At 36.7% G+C, this 24,051-nt stretch overlaps 1 protein-coding gene across 5 annotated transcripts in view; it reads right to left on the bottom strand.

Moving 5' to 3' along the window:
- TOX3 (TOX high mobility group box family member 3) overlaps window positions 1-24,051 on the bottom strand; it is a 74,634-nt gene that overhangs the window by 23,595 nt on the left and 26,988 nt on the right. For all 5 annotated transcript variants that reach the window (XM_068202697.1, XM_068202696.1, XM_068202700.1 and 2 more), the window contains exon 2: window positions 1,752-1,817. In XM_068202697.1, the coding sequence (XP_068058798.1) occupies window positions 1,752-1,817 (66 nt within the window). The remainder of the gene's footprint in view (window positions 1-1,751; window positions 1,818-24,051) is intronic.

A 24,051-nucleotide genomic window follows, 5' to 3' on the forward strand; every position in this document is an offset into this window, starting at 1 on the left:
ATAATTCCAGGACAGCTGCAGAAATATATAACACAGCTAGATAATGGTACATTCTTTTACTTAGAAAAGTAGCATTCATCTTAATACTTATAGCTACAAATGGGAGAGTAAATTGATGAATAGCTTAACATTTTTAAATCTGAATTTAATTCTGAGTGTATAATTTATCCAAATATGTATATGTCTTAAAAAAAAAAAAACAACAAAAACCAAACATGTAACAGAAATAAGATTGAGAATGAAATAGATGTAATCTAAGAAGAAAGCAACCCCCTTAGTGAAATAGCCTTAAATCCAAATCACTGGGCTATTCAGTCTGTAAAAAGAGCCTGAATAGTATGCAATTTCGGACTGCAGAAAGGTGGTGTTATGACCAAAAGATGGTATAACATTTGTGAGATTTATCTTACCAATCACATTTTTTAAAGTTATTAACTTTTCAAATATTTATATCTTGCACATATATTAAAAAAAAAAAAAACTGTGTGCATGGTTAAATGCCATCTGTACTGAAATGTTCAAAACATTTGTTCCTTTTGATAAAAATGCAAATCTGGAGAACTGTTGTATCAACATATAACAGCCAATGTCTGACACGGTGAATTATCACAGCTGGAATTAAATTGTCTCTGAACAGCTGCTGGCAGCAGAGCTTTCATCAATGTTTGATTCAAATGTAGGAAAGAAATTCTACAGAAAGAAACATCATGTTGTCATTACAGATGGGGTTTGTGTTCATTATCACAAATAACACTGGAGCTAGTGCCAAATAATATTCCCTTATCTAAGCAGTCTTGCTGGGTAAAAAGAGATGGTGACCATTGTATAAATGATTCATAAAATCCTACCCTTAATTCTAACCTTCATATTCATTGTTACACCTTTCTGCTTATTTTCTCTGAGGTTACTGTTTTAGAAGTGCACAGGAATACCTGTGAGTGAGTCCCCACTTACAACACAAAAATCAGGGCTGCCTGGTTTTCTACACTTTCCTCATGTTGGGAAGATCATTTATGACATGCACCCTCTAAACAGTTCTTGTTCTCCATATTGCTGTGTACACACCAGACAGTGCACGGAGTAAGAGCTTGGGTTTCAAGGATGAGCAAAGGCAGTTTCTGTCTGCACTTGGGGTCAGGATTAGTGTGTTCATTGTCTTTTAACTGGTTATAAGGTGGCCCCACCTAGCAGATACATGGAGCCTGGAGTTCCCACACTTTCTCTGGTTCCCATTCTCAAAGGCAGTGATCAAATACATCACCTCCACAATCCAGCCAGCCTCCACCAGCCCAGCCTCTGGGTTTTCCAAAAGATTCCTTGATGTAGCACATAAACTTCAGGCAACAGAGCTGGCTTAGGTTTTCTATCTCGTATAAGTATTGAGAACCTAAATTAAACCATTTGTATCTATAACAAAAATTAGAACATTAGCTAGTAATGACTATTACTAAGCTTGCTTTCAAAGTGTACACCTACTGTGCCTTTTATTTGTTTCCTTCTGTTCATATTTTTTTTCCATACATAAAGCAGATTTGTTTCTATTGACATGCTATGTAAGTAACAGCCTTATGGACAGCTAAATTGACTAGTAATGGAGAGCTGTCAGGTTATTTTCTTTCTCATTAAAGTCTTTATTTTGTGCTCCATAAAACACACAGAAATTCGGCACTTCACTCTTCATCCATTCAAAGTCTGTTAAATTATCACCGCAAACAGCAGAATATGAGCATAGATAAAAAAAAAACATCTACCTCATTTGCAGCAAGAAATGCATTATTTGCCTCTGCCATGTTCATGTAGTTGTTATTGTTTCCAAACTGAAAGAAAAATAAATATTTGGATTTAATGTATGCCATGATAAACTTTTCTTTACCCCATCACTGGCATAGAAAAGGTTGGGGGAAGAAAAACAACAAAACCAAAACAACAAACAGATAAAAAGTATTTGCAGATATTCTTTGAAGTCAGAATTCAATTGGATTCAACAACATTATTATTATTACTATTATTATTGTTACACATACTCTGCATCCCCCAGTCTTTACAAGGAAGATATTCATGTGTATCTCTCCAACTTTTTTGCCCATGCAGCAAAGCCACCCCAAAGACCTAAAGGTGACTTTGGAAATTAAGAATCCATTAGGAAGAGACCCCCAGGAAAGACATCTCTACTCTACTACATGTTTTTTGATGCACATTATAACATTTCTGGCAGTGATCCTGACCCGGAGGATTGCTGTAGCTGCTGTGTTCCTACTCCAAGCAGACTTGGCTCCAAAGAGCTGAAGGCCAGTAAGGGGAAGAATGAGAATCTGCAATGCTGTTCCTGAAGTCCCATTCTTTCCACAAAATTGAAAAGCCAAACAATCCGCCTTTATTTATCTTTCACTCCAGTGGAGCTCCCACTCTCCCAGTGAACATTAACACCAGAACATTTTGCAAATCAGAGAAACTGTCTGACACTGAGACCCCGAGATGTGCCCAGTGCCCCTTCTTCCCACTGAAGAGCAACTCTCATTCCACACGCCAGTGATCACAAGGCATTTCCTTCGATGCCAGTCATTTCCTCCAAATTCTCCAGTATGAACATTTGTTGAGGAAGACAGGTACTTTTACTTCTACAGACTGAACACAGACAAGACAGAGATTATCAGCATAATACTGTGCCTTATGCCCTTGAACAGCACCTCCAAAGGCATATAAACAGTCCTGTACATGTTCCCAGAGGAGGGAGGCATCCAAAGTCTTTGCTTCAAGGAACAGACACCAGGCATGTCAGGCACCTAGACTAAAACAGGCTTTCCCATGTGCACATTGCTGCTACCAGGCACAGAGCACAGCGCAAGGCAGAGTGCTGAGGGAGGGAAAAGCCCCCGTGCTGTCCCTACCACATCACTGCTGCCAAAGCCACACTGAGCATTCCTCCCTTAACGCCCATTTTTTAGTTTAATAAAACAAATATTTTTAGGAAGGCTTTGTTTTATCTTATCTTGCCAGATCTTGGTGGACCTGCCCCCCCCTCCTCAGCCCCACAACAGCAAACACTCCCAACACAAGCTCTGCAACCAGTGCGTGGGGATGGGTGACCATGCACTTGCACAGCTTGTTCTTTCCAAGCAAGAAACTCTGGTGTGCATTCAGAGCAGCTGAATCTGTCCTGAAAGGAAAACCACTTTGCTGCAGCTCTATTTGCTACAGCTGTACTTCTGCCTGACTGTTTTTAGCAGTGAAATGTTTCAGACTCTCCAGTTTCTCACTGGAGGGACCAGTGATCCTTTCAAGAAAGGCTCTTACCCTGAAAACTCAAACATCCACTTCTGGCAATAAGACAAAGTTAAAAGGAGATTAAGAAAAAAGAAAAAAGAAAAGAAAGAAAAAAGAAAAAAGAAAAGAAAGAAAAAAGAAAAGAAAGAAGAAAAAAGAAAAAAGAAAAAAGAAAAAAGAAAAAAGAAAAAAGAAAAAAGAAAAAAGAAAAAAGAAAAAAGAAAAAAGAAAAAAGAAAAAAGAAAGAAGAAAAAAGAAAAAAGAAAAAAAAAAAGAAAAAAAAAAGAAATTGGAGTCTTGTGTACCTGATGAATTGTCAGATTGACTAAAGAGGACATCAACCAAATTAGGAGACACTCACAGAGGAGGGAAGGAATAAAAGATGTGATCCCTTATTCTGAAGTAACAAATTCCATTTCTGCACTTATCATTCTGAATCTTTCAACCTGTAACACATGTTAAGCAACAGAGGCCTTAGCACAATATGTAGGCTGCCTCATAGCTATTAAAACTCTGTTATCCCCAGCTATGCAGATACTCAAGTAATGTCATCCATTTTTTAAAAGCCCAGATGTCACCCATGTTTGGAGATTTAAAAATTCAAGTAAAATTGCACATTCAAATGACTGTTTTGGCACTTGGGGATGTGTGTGTGGATTTGTTGCTCAAAGACACTACTTCAGCTCAACAGTGCGATCGACAGGATAGAATTTTTCATGTCAGTTAGTCGCAAAATAAGAATGACTTACATGAAAAACTCAAATGGCTCAAACAGAGCTGTTCTTTCTACAGAAACCAAAAAAACCAAGAAAAAAAAAAAGAAAAATAAAAAAGAAATTAAGTTTTCAAAGGACACCTAAGGGCAAAGGTACATTAGGCAAGCATTACTCTAACACTGGATAAATAATTGGAGACAAACCCTACCCTATTTTCATGACCTTAGCATCCTAAGGGCTCCAGTGCCTCAAAACAGAAAAGTGGCTGATTGTTTCCTTGAAGAGTAAAATTCTACATTGTTTTGATGGACATATATTGCTCACAGCACAGCTATGGCTTTCTGATTGCCAGGGTGGTTTTCTTCTTTTTTGTTTTATTAAAGTAAAACAAAGGGAGAGTGACAATTTAATTTTCCATTTTATTAAGACTGTGGAAGCAAATGATATAACAAAAAATGTCAAAGCTAAAAGTTACAGGTACATATCCTTCAAGTCATTTTGTTCTTAGGCTACAATATTTAAGACCCCATTGTGTATGACTCAGGCAATGATGTCAGAAACTGGAATATTACAGATTTTGTTGGTATGGATCACAACTAATATTCTTCACATTTATTTTTTGTCTGTAAACTAGAAATCCATTGAAGGCACATAACAATTATCAGTGAGTATTTCTAAGATTAAATTTTCATATTATCTAATGGTACCTATAACAACAAAAGAAAATAAAATGGTTATTATCTTAAGGACCTAAACAATTCAAAAAACAAATTAAGCTTAGAGTGAAATAAGAACTGGGTTAGAAATCCTCTTCTGAACAGTTAGTCTGCGAATGTAATTACTGAAGAAACTACAGCTAATCAGCTGTGAATTGTATCCATTAATTAGTATTTGCCCTGGAGAAATAAGAAAAATCAGTAACAATGTTAACACTGCAATGCACTGATGAGTACTGAAACACAGGGCCCTCAGCATTTAGTCAAGCAGGTGGCTCCAATGGTCCAAGTAATTTAAAAAGCTCTCACCTGAAGTGCAGAGCTGGAATTACAAAGCACTTCTTGCATATCTTTGTATCTATATAAGGCTATAATTAATGGCTTTTAATTTAGAAACACTTTGTGATCAACTGGGAACAGTTATAAATCATTCTAAATAGAACAACGGGTTCTTGCCTATTTTAGCAAAATAATTTTTTGTGAAAAGATTCATGTTACAGACAATATTTTTCTCCATTTATTTTCTTAAGGAACATAAACAACTCAGAGCATTGATATGGTTGCCAGCAGGGATCCAAATTAAAGGGGAGCAATTTGGCCGGCCCAGGTGGACTCCCAGAGGCTCCCACCTGTCGAGTTTCCCTGGGACAGAAGAAGAGTAAGATGCAGCACCTAGTCCAGCTGTCTCTGTTTTGGGATGGTGTTGGGATGCTTTGCAAAGAACTTTGCCAGAGCAATTAGCAAGGTTTTGATTAAACTTTTTCATCTAAAGAACTCAGAGCACCCTTGCTCTGTAACTAGGAAAGAGTAAAATGTCTCCAGCTTCCTTTGGCAATACACACCATTGCATCACATTTTTTTTTCATTTGGTTCCAGTTCAAACTCTCTCTTCAGTTTTGATGAACACATTAAGTGGGAGTAGCCAGCTGACTGCCACCACCAACCCATGGAAACCACACGCATCTGCCCATTTCAGGAAATGAACTGCACACAAACAAAGCCTCTTCTGAACTTGCTGTGAATCACAGCTTCCATGCTTCATGCAAATCACTGCATTAAAACTACAACAGTTCAACCCCCTGCTCTTGTATTTTGGAAGGGCACCTGAATCTTTGCACTGCTGAAATCCCTCTGGACAGACAGGAAGACTGGAATGAGACTGGATGCTTGGTTTACTAACGATTTGTATAAAGCATGTCCAGGAAACTCATTCATTCTAAAATAGCTGGTTGAAGCTCTTCTCTTCTCTTTGCCAGACCTGAAGCCAAACACCTGGTCTACTCAGCTTCTCTAGCAAGGCTGTATATCTGTAATGCAAGGGGGAAATTCATGCCCTCTCCCTCCTCACCACATGCCCTAATGAAGACCAAATCAACTCCTGCCCAGCACTGGGGATATAAAAACTGTATCACTGCCACACTTCTACCAAGTGTGTTTCCTCAGACCAAACCTCTGGGGGCAAATGTTAGGCTATTTGTTTGTAAATCAAGGAATAACGCACTTGGAACTGGCACAACACAATGCTATTTGGATTTTCAAACTACCCTTTGTACTCACTTAAAAAGTGGTTGGTTATGAAAGCTGAGATTAATGAGCAGTTGTTTTAAGGCAGAATTCTGATACGATGAATGCCACAGAAAACCCTTGGCAGCTTGGGATAAAAATCAGTGATTAAATGTCCACTGAGTCTAAAAAAGTCTTCAGAAAATCTCAAATGTTGAATTGTGGCCACTCTCTGGGCTCTTTGGCAACTGTGACTGACTCATCATTGCAAGAGATAAAACAGACAAAAGAGAACTTCACACCACAAAACTATAATAGTTTAAAAAAAGCTTCGAGATTAAAGCAAATAACATTTGAAGGTGTTATTATTATGGACACAAAGAATAACATTTTGAACTTATAAAAGTTAATCAGAATTTTGCTACTGATTTTCATGGAGAAATCATTTTACTTACAATGTTCAGTCATCAGTATTTTTTACAACCTGTCTTTAAAAATCGACTGACTTATGGCAGAATTCTAATCTGAAAAATGTTAGAACTCACATCCAACTATTCATTTGCTCAAGTCAAATACAGAAATACATAAGCTACATAAAACCACACATAAAGGAGCACAGACGTTTATCTGAGCATCTCAACAGAACAAAAGTGAATGTTTAAAATAATATTTTTACAGTCATAAAGAAAATTTAGTTCAGCAGGCAAATTTGTTAAATATGCCAAATAATTCTTTTTACAATACTGCTGTTTAATAGTGCAACCCCAAGGAAGAAACACAATTGGAAAGATTATTATCCCAGCACAGGATAACAAAACCATGAAACGTGAATAAATGTCCCAAATGAAAAACTTAAAATATATCCAAAACAGGAATGAAACACATTTTATCATCTACTCATAGCTAATCCATCAACTTAAATTTTGCTTAAAAGGAAGGACTGCAATTCTATACTCAAAGAAAAACTACATATCATATATCTGAGGATAAATTAAAAAATGTACAGTTATGACAGAATCCACTCCCTGCTGCATTTTTTACTTTTTTAAAGTAAAGGAAACCTTATCCCAACCATTCCTGGAAAACAGAATTCGGACTTAATTATCATGACACCAGCCATCCCTTCATAATTATTAGTTAATGTCTAGTCAAAATACACATTTAAAGTCTGTCAGGATAGTATTTGTAGTCAAAATTCTCACTGCCTGTAGAACAAGCTCTAAACCAGTTCTGTCACAGCACTACATGGCCTCCTTTGTATGTATTTTAGGTAGTTACACATCCAAATTCTATTATTTCTGATGCCAATTTACTGCTTATGGAAAATGGCACCCTCAAATGATCACACTTGCAGTATTTCTGCAGTAAAATTAAAACCCATATTTTTAAAAATGTAGCCATTAATAAAATCATTCTTTTATGGTGTTAGCATATTTGTGGTTTTCAAATACCAACTAGCACAAATATATTTTATGGCAAGAATCTCAGTTTTATCTTCATATTTGGCAAATTAATTCCTCTGAGGTTACACTACCCTTATGAGTAAAATGAAAGATAACAATCCCAAAAGATGTAATTACAGACCAAAACTAAATTACTTTGCAGGTCTAAGTACAGTATCTTAATAATTTCACTGGAGAACATCTTCACTGCATTTGGGCAGATTTGATTTTGCTGCCTGACCAATAATTACAGCTCTGGCAAATACAATGTCTGATAAGGACATCAATTAAGAATGAGCATTGTGTTATTTAAAAAAAAAAAAATTCATCATGTTCACAGCCTGTCTGATTGAATGAAATGCCAAATTAAATTAATGGAGATTGCTAAGTCTAGCTGGCTGGTAGGGAACCATGCAGAAAGTGGGACAGCATAGACAATAAACTGTCTGTAATTAAAAGATGAGAAGCTGGACTAATGCTACTTCAGCCTGATTATTCCAAACAAAACAATATACACTAAAATTATTCTGGCAGAAGTAGAAGGAGTGGGAGGAGGGCTGGGACAGGGGACTTTTTCTTTTTTTTTTTTTTTTATAGTATTAACTATCACCATCTATGAACAGCAGTGTCCTCACCAGATGTATTAAATTAAATACTGGGGGTGTTCTCATCAGAAAACACAAATTATTTTCTCAATGAACATAGAAAAACATATAAGAATTCTCCAATCCTTTCTGTTCTAGATCGATATCCAGCTAATCTCTGTGGAGGCTTTACTCCTAAATTACTATGTGTTCATAGGAGAAGCAGGGAGTTCTTTTCTGGAAGAGCAAGTCATTCATGGAAGTTTCAATACTTCAGAAGCAGTAGACAGTATCCATATTATTTTATAAAATACAAGCATTCTATTTTGATTTTGCTGCTAGAAAAAAATGAGGCACAATATTGAGAGGTGCTACACCAGCAATGTTGTTAGGTATTCATATCATTGTAAGTGAATGAAGCATTGTTTTAAACCTTTGCAAATGAAGAAGACATTTTATCTCAGGATGAATGCAAAATGGTAGCCTTGATTTTGACACTGCATCAGTACCCAAAGAAATTTTGGGACTCACTCCTCTGGCAGGATGCCAACAATTCACCAACAGGCAGCTCTAGGAGGTTATGGATTGAGTCACTGAGCATAAAGGAGATAGAGAGTTGGACCAGATACAGGCAGAAGACATTTGGGTCAGCCTCTGACCACATGTCAGTGAACACATAAGGTATCCCAGTTCATCTAAGAGCAAACTGCTCTGTGTGTGAACACACAAGGGTAGGGACAGTGCTTGTGTCAGCAAGAGATACCATTTTGGAACACTTTCATGAAATACTGGACCACTAAGTAACAGGTACTATATATGCCAAGTTTATACTTGGGACTTTCTGTTCAAAATTTTAGAACAAATTTAAAATTAGTTATTTTTATAGACTAGTACAGTATCAATCTGCTTTCTGAGACAGATTACAGTGTTTTCTTATTTTCAGTAGTTCATGTCTTCTGGAAGAGTGTTAATTTCCTTCTAGGTTCTGCCTAGAAATCTGCTAGGACATGTCTTCATGGAGTTGTGAAAAGCCACCCAAGAAGTGTCAGCCTTGGTGACTTTGGCCACCAGAACCTGCTATACAGCAGTTATTTCTCACCATTTCTTCCCCATCAGGATTCTCTATCACACCATATCAGGATCCTGCAATGACCTGGAGGGATTGCAGGCCCTGTAGAAAACCAAAGGAGTTCCTATAGGGAATCATGCCAGAAAGCTGCATTTAATTACAACTACATCACTGATGATCAACAAGCCAACATACAGGAGCACAAAAATTTAAAGTCACATTCTCAATCCTGAATTTTAGGCAAATGAATAATCTCATTAGTGTTTTATTAATTATTGAATCTGTCCATAATCATGTGTAGAATGATACATGTGACGATCTTTTGATATTTAAAATCTTACAGCTTTTAATTCAGGGAACCATTTAGATTCAAATTTTTGAGTCTCAAACATCTGCCACACTAATTATTATATATATTTCCTTATATAAGTGAGGCTATGCCTGTATATATATGTACACATATACATTCTCTAACTGCTTAGAGCCAAAAAAATTCTTAGTGGGATAAAATACTTGAGTAAGATCCGAAAGAAAAACAGACATTTATATTTTATTTATATAGTCTCAATATCCATCAGACACACTGTTTGCAGATAGTACAGATTTAAAATTTTTGGAAAGCAATTAGAATGGAAACATTTGAAGTTACTTTAAAAGCTTTCAGCCAGCAAATAAAAACTTTGACAATAACAATAAAAAGCACTGACTTAATCTCTGTGATTCCAGCCAAACACTTTAATATGAACTCCTTCAGTGAATTCCACAGCCAAAAGCTGTAACTGAATAATATTTTGCAAAGTGTGATACTGAACGAGTCTCAGGAACAGTAGTGAAAGGAATATTTAATGGTCTCATGTTAGACATTTTCAGATCTCTTAAAAAGGACACATTCTATAAATGCCTTTATATGCCAGAAGTAACTTTGTATGAGTATGCACAGTATTATTCTGCTGACTGAAAGTCAAGGCAATTCAATGTATGCCAGACTTTTAATGCTACTTATTCCATATTTAAATGCATGCATATTAAAAGATGGTTCAAGGAGCAGTCCTGGTCCTAATATTAATACAAGATTAAGGTGTTATAAAATTAGTCTGAATCTTGATAGTGTTCTCCAAGACAAACATACCAACAATTTTGCTGTTACATGTTCAAAGAGTTTCAATTTACTATTTTGACTCTTTGTAGACAAGAATGTCTGTCCACAGTCTGTGCAGCTGTGCATTCAAAGATAACAAAATGGACACTCAAACATAGATTCTGGGTATACCTCTGTGTCTTCCTACATATGCTAAGACTACTTCTCCTCTGTACAAGGATAATACAAATATCAAACTGAGACCAACCCACTGCGTTTCACATTAAAAAGATCTTACAAGATCTACAGATGTTACTTCCCATAGTTCTGAAGTACATTCCCTATTATCACACCCTGTTGTTGCCTGAAGCTTGAAACACAGAAAGATACCAGATGTTAAGATACTCAGTTATAAAGCCAAGAAGAGGCCACTGAAGTTTAAGTCTTTGTTTAAAAATATATGAATATTTGAAGAATTTAAGGAATGTGTTTTCTTGCTTTGCTTTCTAACCTAGATGTGTTTGCAGTGATGAACTACAAAATTATTTTCCCAACCACTCTCATGAGCATATACTTGTTGCTACAATAAACCAGATTAGGCATAAATGTCATGGAAGGGAAATATTGCTAAGATGCAAAAAGAACTTATATTGCTCCTGTTTGTATGTATTTTTCTACAATTTTGTGGCAATTTTGATTCCACATGAGCAAAGGACTTCTTACACATGCAGTTTTCACGTCACCCATTTTACATTATTTTAAACAGCTGAAATTCTACACAAGATTTCATTTCTGATGACATCTGAGGACATATGGCAGTTACAATATGCTCTTTTTACACAGCTGCTCTAAAGAATGACGCAAGGCTAAAGCACAACTGAGCTTTTTCATGGTCCTGTGAGAAGATGGAAATGTCTCTTTTCTCCATGACATTTACCAAATGGAAGATCAACAGCTTCTCACAATGGCCCCCAACACAACCACAAAATAATCTGAAAAAAGGACCCAAACCATGTCTGTGGCCCTGATGCTGGGGCTGCCCCTTCTATCTGGTCCCCTAGTCCCACAGAGGTTGAGGCAAGAGCCCTGGTGACGTGGAGCCCTGGTGACGTGGAGCCCTGGTGACTTGGCTGCAGCCCCTGCCTCATGCCCAGCTCAGGGACAGGAGTCCTCCAGCCCCCACCAGGACCTGAGAGCCAACGAGGTCCTGAGGGAGCAGCCCCAAGGCACCAAGGACAGCATCAAGGGCCCTTCTTCAACTCCCCTCCCACACCTCTGAGCACCCCTTCACCCCCAGCAGTTCAACAGCTGCAAGGGATATTCCTACAGGGAGTTTTGTTTGGTTGGGTATTTTCAGGAGGTAAATGCATAAACACAGAACAGGTTTTGCCATATTAACATTTCTGTTTCACTTCCCTCTTGGAGGCATTAAAATCATACAATCAAGCTGTTAATCATGTCTACCTCCCCTTTATTTCATATAAACTGTCTAAGCATTGAACCTAAGCATTTCCTAGCATAATGACAGCATTTTATACTTAGGATCCCAAGAAATACTTTTACATCACTATATTCAAGATTACTGTAACATTTTCGCACACGAATTTAAAGTGATCTGATTATACTGCAATTCGGGCTGTAAGTAGCTTTTCTTACAATCTTCTATCAAATTTCACTCACTTCAGTGAAAATTGTAAATTCCATTCTAGACTGAATCAGCTCTACTACACTAGCAAATTATATCAAGTTTTAAATATAAAATTGATAGAGAAAGGGTGAAGCAGATGCAGACATTTTATAATAATCATAATGGAGGATCAGTCAAGATACTTTCAGGCTAAAATCAGTACATGTACAAAATCTTAAATATTTCAACTCTTAGCCATGTTGATACCATGAGTTCCTGCATTTTTTAATGAAATTAAATACTTTCCACTTTAGAAGCACTAATCATAACCAAATAGATAAATAGCATTTTTAAAAATCTCCATTAACTCTACTTCACCATGAGCAAGGCTGTACAAAGCAAGTCTATTGCAAAGACAGCCTGTGGGATGTAACTGCTCTTATTAAGCACGTGCCCCAAGGAGAAACTGAGGAAAGCCACTGAGAAATGCCCCAACCCCAGCACCAGAGATGGTGTCAGTCACCCTCAAATGTTCCTCAGGTGATGAGATTTTTCAGTTTGGAAAACTTACATGTGTTAATACAACATAGGTCACTGATGTATTTTGTAAACAGGCACATAACACATCACTTCCTCCTGTTCCTTTATTTCACATCAACCCGAAACCTGGAGTATTTCTCCACTATTTTTAGTTGAGGTAGCATTACAAGTCCCACAGCAGGGAGGCCTCTGGAAAGTCTTCAGCAGTATCTGACTTTATTTAAACATTCAAGGTGGAATTGGATGCAATGTTCTGAAATAACAGTCCAGGAGAATTAAATTTAAGAGTGGAATAATCCCTCATGGTGGTTTGTATTCCTAATTTATGCCACAGAGACTAATCAGGTTTAATTTATCCATCTTTAGCTTCCCACTGTTTCATTCCAACCTAAAGGCAACATTTTGGGCAGCAGAAACTTTATTTTGTAGGTAAGTAACCTACTTTAATTGCATTTCATCCATTACTACAGTGTAGCATTTTTTCACTTAATTGGGTCACTGTGTTTCTTCTTGAAAGTGGGCACAGAAATTACTTTTGATATTGATTGCACCCCCTGAGGTTCAGCTGAGAGTTGATGACACACAAAGGATACACAGCAAATTCCATTTATGACAAAAAAAAAAGAATAAAGTTCCAGTCAAACCTTTGTATTAGGAAAATTCCAGATGTTAAAATATGGAGATTCTCTATTAAGCATCTCACATATGCCGGGCTGGAAATACCTGGCACCATCACAAAACCAGGCCTCTCAAGTCTTCAGGTGATCTTCAGCATTGGTGTGTCAAAATACTAATGAGTAATTAGTGTTAGAATTAAGTGCATATTAAAAAACACACCAGTAATTCCTTCTCATAATTTTCAGATGCCATAGAAAAACCAAAGTTTTTAAATATAAAATTAAAATGGTAATAAAAGCTCACTTGAAAAGTCAAGCACTACCCTTCATGTCTTGATGTAAGCAAGCATGAGCTTTGGTGCATGCAAATTCTTGCATGTCTTTTCTTGAAGTATGAGAGACACCAGATCCTAGTGGCATTTCTGCTGCCAAGCTGTTCCACAGCTCACAACTCACACTCTGAATATATTCTCCTACTTTAGTGGACTGAGATAATTCAGTCTCATGCTATTCATATCAAAGATGTGCAAGAAGTTGAACACTTCTTAGTTGAATTTAAAATGATCAGATGTAGCTTTAGCTTGAATTCAAAGTAGATGCATGAATTGTAATCATAATCAGTAGATGCATAAAAGCTGTAATCTCTTCATGAACTTCCTTTGTCTAAATGTTAGAAACTATGCAACATATTCCTAGGGATACCTGTTAATTCCAAGCCATGACAACTGGATGTCAAATCAGAAAAGTCAAAAGTTTATATACATGTAGCACTTTTTTTCTTGTCAGCTGATGACATGACCTGAGCTTTACCAAAAACATTTCTTTGAGTGTCTCTGAGATTGTATTTTTGATACAGAAACCACTCTGACAGAACCAAGTAATACTTTGCACTGTAACCAGGCAGATGCCTGCTACAACTAACTGCAAACTCCTGGGAGTTCTCTCAATTTTATTTTATATCTTGAACCCTACCACTCCATCCTACTTTTAGAATGGAAAATTCCCCAGAGATGAGAAATCTTTGGGCACTAGAAGTGAGTCCTGGAGTCAGGGCTCTCTCACAAAATCCTGTATATTCAGGGTTTTGTTTCCCAAACACGCAGGGCTACAGCTGTTTCATTACCATATTATATTTTGGATCACACAATAACTTTAGCCAAGTTTTACAACATAGACATTGTGTTGCTTCTGTGATATCAAAGCTGTGTGAAGGTCCAGAATTTCAAATCCCATGTCCAGTTCTAGTGAGCCAATGAAACAATGCAAAACCATGCAAGGAAGCACAAAACATCCAAATTGCTCTGCCTGTTCACAGAGAGAACAAATCACAGGAAATCCATTCAGTTGATTGCTCCATCACCTGCCAAGCTGGGGTGATTTTGCTCTACCACAGAGTTCCTCAGTCACTTTTTCTACCTGAATTGGGAAATGCTGCACAGTATCAGTGTTAATGTAATGGAGAAGGCAAAAGCATGTGATGTTCTGGCAGCTTTTTGCTATCAAAAGAGGAAAATACTAACAAAGGTTGGGAAAAATAACTTCTTTTCATTTGTATAAGCATCTAGAACAGTTTCTGATAATAATTGTCCGGTGATTTTAGGTTTAGAAAATCCCAAAACCAAGCCATCCTCACACTAATGGTTTTGCCTGTAATTGCTTGCCTGATCTGCCTTGGAATAATAGCGGTTTTCCAGTGAAAGAGATTTCCTTTGGTAATCAAAACAAAGTTGCTCAACTGTATTTTCAAAACTGGTGAAGAACAATAAATGTATTTTAATGGAAGAAGTGAGTTGTCAAATACAATATACATAATATGCTTTGTAGAGGAATAAAAACATATACAAGTGGTATGACATGCTGTGCAAGTGCTGGGTACTAGGAGGCAGATAAAGTGTGGAATAAAGACCCATAGAAAAGCATAGTAAGACGATTATCAGAGCAGGATAATAAAAATTAGCTTATCAGATAGATAAGGAAAAGATAAACTGAAACACATAAGAGATTAAAATGAGATTAAAATAACTTGAAGAAAGATTAACACAGACAGGAAGTATTTTCAAAATTAAATAGAAAATATAGTATTTTGTAATACCTTGTTAAGCATGATTGTGAGAGCATCTAGTAATAATTCAAGGGACATATTTTTACACACACTTTCATATAAATGCCATTTTTTTCATATTTTGAAAAAATGGAGAACTTGTAACAGCAAATATGAATTTTAAATTAATCTCATAATTCCAGACCACCAGTAAAGAGGTCTAGAGCAAAGAGGTCTCTTTCCTTTGTCCTCCACACAATCTTACAGTTTTTCCTTCTTCAGCACATGGAAGCTTCCCATGTCTAAATTCACATACAGCCATGGGAAATTCTGGGTAACATGCTGTGATGACCCTTCACACACTTCCACATGGGACCTTCTTTAGCACCACCCAAACCACCAAGAACAGATTCCAAGGGACACAGGAAACTCTTCAGGGCTGTAATCCAACCTTACAAAGCACTGATTATAAGAAACCCCTCTGCTTCTATTTACATACCAAACCCCCAAACCCTCACACCTCTCATCAAATCAAAATTCAAACAATAATTTGAATAAGAATTATCTAGGAAAAACAGAAACCTGCTGTGGCATTTACCAGGGAGAAAAACACTGAAGGTTTATTTGCCAGCATAAATCAGGCTGTGCCATTTGATTCAGATGGTAGTGCTGGTTTTGTGCCATATTCCACTAAATGGATTATCAGCTGTAGCTAAAATGAGTACTATAAGAAAATAAAAGGGTTATCAATTTTCATGTCAACATATAAATATATCATCTTCTGAGACAAGGAAAAAGTTTTTGCATATTGCTACACCGTGCATGTGTGAAAATGGGCTCAGGAGAATAAACCCTTCACCATTCTCAATTGTAAATTCTGTTTCTATAGTCTTCACTCTTCCTGTGTTTTCCTTCATAAACGTAAATTTAGGGAAATTCAGGCCCATTTCCAATCTGTTCCTCCCCTCAGAAGCACAGCCCATGCTACTGGCTCAGTAATTCCTGCTTGCTTCAAAGATATGAAATTGTGTTCAGCTTGAGAATATCACAGACCTTCAACTTCATTAATAGATTTATTATCAAAATCTTAAAGTGATAATTTCACACAGTCCCCACACCAGAAGTTCCTGGGTCATATGAACAGAATCATCAACATTTAGAATGGCCATCATCAACAAAGGAGATTCACAGCATTTTCTGCTTCCAAAAAAAGGCTAATATGCCATGTAACAATAAAATGGTTGTATCAGCAGCAGTGGAAATCAAACTAAAAGACATTCCAGTGACTCAAACTCCTGATGTCAGCACTGCCACCAGCAGAAATGATGCTAAGTGACCTCAAGTGCCAGAGAATATCTCAGCATGCATCATGCTTCAAACCTCCACCCACTTGCTTATCTAGTTATTTGCTCTATAACTCAGTACACCTTTGCTTATGCTGATACAACTTATTTCAGGTCCCACTGCAAAAAATGAAACACAGAATATGGGGAGGTAAATGCAATTAAAGATTCTTTTTCACCTGGGGCAGAAATGAAGAGTAGATGAAGGAATGTGTTGAACTAACAGCGGTGGCAAACACGGCACACTGTGAAATCACACACCTATTCACCAATAGAAATGGTAAAATTTAAAATATTCATCTCACTGCCATCAGGGGACTTTTTTAAAAAGTCATCTTTTACAAGCTGAATCATTAGAGAAGAAGCTGAAGCATTAGAGAGATGGCCCGGAAGGGACATGCTGGATGTACAAACCTGACTTACTGAAGTACATCAAAAATTCTGTGTACAACTGAGCCCTGAATAAGGAAAAAGAAACACACGTGACCAAATGCAAGTAGTGATTATTAAGATTTATATAATCTCTAGATAAATCATATTTCACTGTCATGCACTAGCAAGAATCTTACAGGACAGAAGCAGGATTAGTTCAGGACAAGGGAAATTATTCATGTAACAGTTAAAGCTTAAGAAAAGAGATCTGGCTTATATCAAGTTGAGGTTTCAGATAAGAGACTGCATTATAACAGGTTATAGTTGCAAAAATAATTTTGATTGGCATATCATTTATACTAACTACTGCTTGGAACCCACCCAGAATACGCAGCATATTATAAACTGCTAGGAAATATATCTGTCTATTGTTCAATATTTACAATGTGCTTTATTTTTTAAATATAAGACCTGGCAGAAAAATTGTAGAGTATTAAAAATAATTCTGATTTAAAAGAATGCCCCTTTTTTTCCTACAAAAAGAAGTATTTCACTAACAGTAGTTCATAATTCTGTTCAAAAACATTCACAGCAGAGCTAAACAAACTTTCAGTGAGGAAAATTTGATTGCTTTGTTCAGCTGCTCACACAGATTTCTATCTGTACTTATTTGCATATTTCTGAATATTCTCTTACAGGCCCACACCACTTTTGTTAGCAAAATCAATTTTCTGTTGGACAAAAAGTGAGATTTGCTCTAAAGATTTTAAGCTTTTAAATAAACATGAACTGAATGGTGTAAAGAGCTCTCCTTTTGAGAAAATATTCTTGCTGTTTGGAAAGAAAAGAATTCTTTGCATTCACAGGTATCAATTGACAGGAACAGATTTTTACATGAAAGGAGAAAAAAAATATACAAGGGCAAAACAAAAATGTAATGTAATTACGTAGCTGTAACAGACTGCTGCTAAGTTTCATTTTTAAGGAACACATGTCCATATACAAAACATTAAAAATATTAAACTCTGATATAAAATCTTTATTATTAGCTTTATTATTGATTTTCCAAAGCGCAAAGAATACTCATGATTATGAAACTGTATCATCTGCATCTGAAGAGAAGGATTGTTCTAAAATCCAACAGTTCTGCAGAATCCTCAGCAAACACCAAGCAAACACAATTTTTTCTAGGTCTCTTCAGCTCTGCTAATAGTTATTGTTTGCACAACTGTAACTAAGTACATTACCAACTAGTTGTTCGATCTATATAAATTTAAGAAACACACATTGCCAAGGAGTGACTCATATATCAGTCTATTATATGCTACAGAGCTGACTGTATTAAACAAATCACTTTCCCTACAGCTGAAGAATAGAAGCTATATACAGAGCAGAGGTTATTGTCTAATTTAAATCTTGGCTCCTTTCCCAGAGCTGTACAAGATTCCAATTTGTGGAAATGTTACTCTCTGCTACTGCCAGAAAGGCTACAGAAAATGGTATTGGGTGCCTTCCAGAAATATGTCTGCAAAATGCCAATCAACAAGTCACTAAAGATTAACAGTATGACTGTACCAAATTAATTTAAATTATAGAAACATATGGCTAGGATGTTTGCACTGCACTTAACACAACACCTGCTTCACAAACAGCTAAGTTTTCTTCCACAGTATAAAAAAATATATGTCAAACACCTTGAACCCAATTCCTATAAATGGAAAAAAAATTAGCAGTAACTACAGGGTACCACTATCAGCTATAAGCCACCATTTTGTAATGGTTAAATCCCTTATTTATTTTAAATTCTATACCAACCCAGACTAGGTAGTCTTTTCCCATCATAGAGAAAGTAATTAACAACAGAAATTAAGAAAAAAAAGATGACAGAAAGAAACATCTTTATATTCCCTTTTAAAAATCAAATATTTTAAGTTGATTTTGCTAGACTACACTTATAACAGTCCTTCCAACACAGTGTTATTGTGCCTTCTCTCTCCCCCTCGTTGACATTCTTAAGCAAAAGCCTCTCCTGAAAGGCTCTATAAGCTTACAGAATGTTAAAAGATTAACAATCACAACCAGAAGTCAAATATTTTGTATTTCCTCAATGTGGTTTTTCTATTATTTTTTTAATTCCTCAATATATATGATCATGTCATCCAATAAATTAAAAAAATTTAAAAATTTGTGGCAGTCTCAGAAATATTTACACATTAGGGTATGCCATATTTCAGCTGAAGAGGAAGGAAGCTGTTTTATGTTTCTCTCCACTGCTTTTCTATTATTGCCTAGCTAATGGAAATACATCAAACAAATGTTCTACAAGAGCAATAAATATTAAAGTTGACCTATCCATCTGGAAGAAATGAGAACAATACTGCTCACTTTTAGCCCAAATATGACACTGATAAATGAAGCTGTGAGATTCCATCACACTTTCAGCAACCTGGGCTAAGCGCCCACCACGTGATTCTTGTACCAGCAATTTTCTCCATTCATCTTCATTAGGCAGTCACTTGACCTGCCTCCTAACATCCCTGTCAGATTTGAACCTTTAGGGGGCTGCTTGGAGTTTTTAACAATGCACTCTAAAAGCTTTACTCCCTTTCTGGAAAAAACCCTCAGATGAACATAAAAGAATATATGAGCCATTTCTTCTGGAGAGAGAACCATGAGCTGCTTGTCATAAGTAAAGCAGGAACACATTGGCTGTTGTGTCTTTACAGCCCAGAACCAAACCACAGCCTGGCAGAAGGCACAAGTGGGCAAACCATCACCCTTTCAGCCATCAAAACACAATTACATGTTGAAATCAGAATGTGTGTAACCTCATGACACAAATGGAATGCCCTCCACCTCCTCCCTCAATCATTGCTTCAAGAAAGCTGGAACAGGCAGCCAGAGCATCCTTTACCCAGCAGAGTAAGAAAGCTTCATCACATTAGCAGTGTTACATTACATCCTCATTATTTCCTTTTTCAACTGTAACAGCACAAATTTGATTATTCTGTAATAGTAAAAATGAATACCAATTCAACATGAATTTGACAGTGTAATAAAAAGCTCCTAACAGGATTTTTAGCAACTTCCTCAAAAAACTTCATAACTTTATGATCACTTAGGGAAATCAGAAAGGCTAAAAGCACCAAAAGGCATTAAGCTTTTGACATTAAAACTATCTCAGACATTCATGCAATTGCAATACCTTCATTAGGGTAGCTCTGCAATGTTTATCTGACAAGCATCTGATGTATTGACTCTTTTCTATTGCATACAAGCAGCTTATCTTTCTGGTTTCAAAGAAGTCTTTAGAATTATAAATATTGTAAACTGTCATGGTAATGTAGCAATTAAAATATACCCACATAGATTTCTTTTAGGCAGTAAGTTCTTCAACCCTTTTTCATGTTGATCAGGTCTTACATGAGTGGTTCCATGCAGCTGCTAAGCACACCAGGGACTTACTCATCCAGGAACACATTGCTGAGTTCAAGTAAAGACTGCAGAATCAAACAGAAGATAGGTACTCCTGATACAGGGTTGAGATGGATTTCACTGCGATCACCAAAACATGAACAGAAATTACTTTCATACAAACCAAATAGAGTGCATTCATGGACAGGTACTTCAGTCATGCTAAGCTGGATTTATACCACTACAATTTTTACTTATCTTTTTAAAAGCAATCAAATATCTTATCCTCTGTCATAATTTCAATGGGTTCTGCAAGTATCAGAAATGTTGCTGGCAACCTGAAAATCTTGCCAAAAGTATGGACAAGAAAAACTACTGAGAGATGTGCCATTTATAATCAAGGCCTCACACAGGTGTATTGGTGGTGGGTACATTTGTCTTCCTGACCACAAAAGACATTACAGGTAATAAGTAATTGCTGATAAGGTGTTGTGCTTCCATGCACCATACAAGGAATGCTTGAGTCTAAGCTGGAATGCTGATCTCAGCTTCTTTTTAATCACTATTACATGTTCCTACATCAGCATTAGAGCAATTGCACAACAATCCCTGGCAAGACTTTCCCCAGGCTTTTCTGAGACACAGACAATTCACAAGAAAGCCATCAGTGGCATGAGGTTTCACCTGAGCCAGTATTACATTGTACTGGTATTATCTGCCTTATCATCTGTGACTGCAAATGCCTTTATCAACACACATTGAGCCTCTCTTTGGAAAGAAAATAATGGGATGGGCTCTTGTCTTGCTTGTCTGAGACGCTGAAGATTTCAGCTGCACTGCATCAATTCCAAGCTCAAGGTTTGTCACGTTTCCTTCACTGATGACATGGCCTCGGTCATTTTCTCTGAATGAACACATTATTCCCAAGAATGAACAAATGTCTCTGTGATGACAGAGATCTACACAGGGGGTTTTCACAAGTGGGTCAGTCTATAACTGCTGCAGAGAGCTGATTCTCAGCACAAAGCAACTTGGAAAGATGAGCTTGTAAATCCAAGGGTCTTCAAAATCACCCACGAGTCCATTATCTGCCAATTCTCTTTGTCTGACTTCCTCCAAAAGATTAATATCAAGTAAATAATGAAACAAACTGCTGTAAATGGAGTTTCTGTTTACAGGATGACAATGACTTTTCAATATTTTACTGTAATCAGTTCCTGAAGGGTGCCTGATAGTGACAAGATTGAAAAAAAATTGTTTTGCCAAAGCTGGGAGCTATAAAAATCAAAACACAATACAAGGGAAAAGAGGGGACTGAGGCAGTTTTCAAAGAACTTCCTAACAAAAAAGTGAGAGAGATCTCAACACAGCTTTAAAGATGATCCTATGTGTAGCAAGAGATACAATGTATATGAAAGTCTAAGGTATGCCAGGGAAACTAACTTTAGGTGTCAGAAGACTTAAGAAAAAAAACAATCAATTAATCTGTTACCAAGAAGACAGATATAGGTAGACAGATAGGCAGATAGATAGATAGATAGATAGATGGAGAATTCCTATCTGTTGGAGTTGAGAGGAAAAAAAAAGTCAAGCAAACAAGCAAACAACAGATATTCCAAGAAGAAAAGTCAAAGAAGTGAAGCATAGTTTCATCTGTAGCTGGTGTGTGCTGGGGAATGTCTTAACCAAAGTGATGACAATGTGCTATGATAATGTCAGCTTTACCAACACCATCATCTGTCATGCCAGAATTATTCCCTGGCTCTTGGTGATGAAGAAGATCTTCAATTCTTCAAGACTGAGTGACACTGAAGCAACCTGTAAAAGTATTTGCCAAAGACCTTCGGAAAATGAAGCAAAAGTATTCTACATTGCGTTAGGCTATGCACACGTTAGCACAATATTCTAGTTGGAATTAAGTCTTTCTTTGAGTAGAAACTTCAGTAAGCAGTTGTGCCTTGACCACAGGCAACTCATCTTAAATTTCATGAATTTTTTCTAAGCTACTTTCTTAACTTTATTCAGAATGCCGTTCCAATGCAGTTCAGTCATGAACTCTATCATTCACAGTGCAGCATTGTTTGTGTCGAGTCTTTGCAGCAGGGTTATCACTACAGGTTAATGGATTTGTGTTCTGAGAAGCCATGATTAGAATAGGTGACCTGTGTTCTGCATTATACAGTGAAAAACATATCTAGCAGCACGATTGCTATCAAGTGTCAAAAGAGACACTGAGAGCTGTGTGTACAGACAGCACTAAACTCAGATGGTTTTCTTACTCCTAGGTACTGTGCAGTGGTTAAACTTGACATGTACAAATTGCTGAAGTGAAGATTTGCAAAGAAACAGTATATATCAAGGTTAACGGCTTAGTTAAGAAAATGATGTGCAGGATTTCAAGCACAGCATGAACATGCATTTAAAATATTTCTGACACTTTAATGGACATTTTTATTAGCAGAGGTTATAACAATGGCAAAAATCTGAAATTTTAGACAAGGAGTGACGTTATTACAATAATTCCACAAAATTCAAAGAGATAAATTATTACTGTTGGAGAAGACATTAAAATTAAGACCCTTGAAGTCCCCTTCCAACACAGATATTCCAATAGAAAATTCAAGTACAAATAAAGGAATAAGTTTTCCTGTCCCTTCTGTAAAATGTTTCAAGCACTATTCAGCAGAAGGTAGCAGAAAAACATAAGCTGTCATGGCTTTTTTCTTCCTTTTTATCATTACAATACACGAGCTGACATCAAGGAGAAAAAGCACAGAAAACTCATTTATACCTAAAGTGGACTATAGAGCTGCTTGCCATGCTAGCAGGGCATCAGAAGTGGTCATTAGGAGAGCATTTAATAGTAACTATAACATTAGAAAGAAAAAGTAGCACATTCAAGGGAAAAGGCAAACTAGTCACCTAGTGAATACTAACTTCTGTCAGAACAAACTGCACATATCATGAAGTCTTGGACTTTCAAACCATTATGTATGCACAACAACAGCCTTTCCTTCCTCAAAATTGGCCTTTCACACATCAACTCTTTTAGAAAATACTGTGATACTGCATTATGACACTGAACCCAATCAGTTATGAAATGTGCATCGATAAAAAAAGCTGCAAGGAAAGACTTCAATGGACACATTCAAAATTTAAGCACTTTCATAGCATTGTGCCTAGAAAGTCATTGACTTTCATGAGAGCTATACCTAGCATGTTTCCAGTTCCTGCAAAGGAAAGAATTCTTTCCAAGTTAGGTTCAGCATGCTTGGAACAACCTGGGCTACAAGGAAGAGTGAATTCAGCCCATCTGCATCAGTCTCATTCACAGATATGGCTTAGAGAAGCCCAGATATTAACAATTGTTTGTCCACTATTTCAACTGCTTGCAGGCAGGCATTGCTGCACTCCCCAAGAGTAGCAATGATGTTTTCCACGTGCACACCACCTTCTGTCTACACAACTGAGTTGTAACAATGACACTTAAAAATTCAGGTTCCTTTTTTTCCTCCCCAATAATCAGCCCTGAATCGCCAATCCAGTTAGTTAAGCCAAATGTTTATTACATTTAAACAAAATTAAAAAAAAAAAAAAAAATACACTGTTTCCCTTTAGAGGCAGTAATATATTAGCATCTGAACCAAGTTGTCCTCAGGATAAAATTTTATTGAGCATCTCTTCCTCGTTTATTGTAGTAGCTTAATCTGTCTTAGCTCTTGTTA

The sequence above is a fragment of the Anomalospiza imberbis genome, chromosome 12, assembly GCF_031753505.1.
Source record: "Anomalospiza imberbis isolate Cuckoo-Finch-1a 21T00152 chromosome 12, ASM3175350v1, whole genome shotgun sequence".
NCBI lineage: Eukaryota > Metazoa > Chordata > Aves > Passeriformes > Viduidae > Anomalospiza > Anomalospiza imberbis.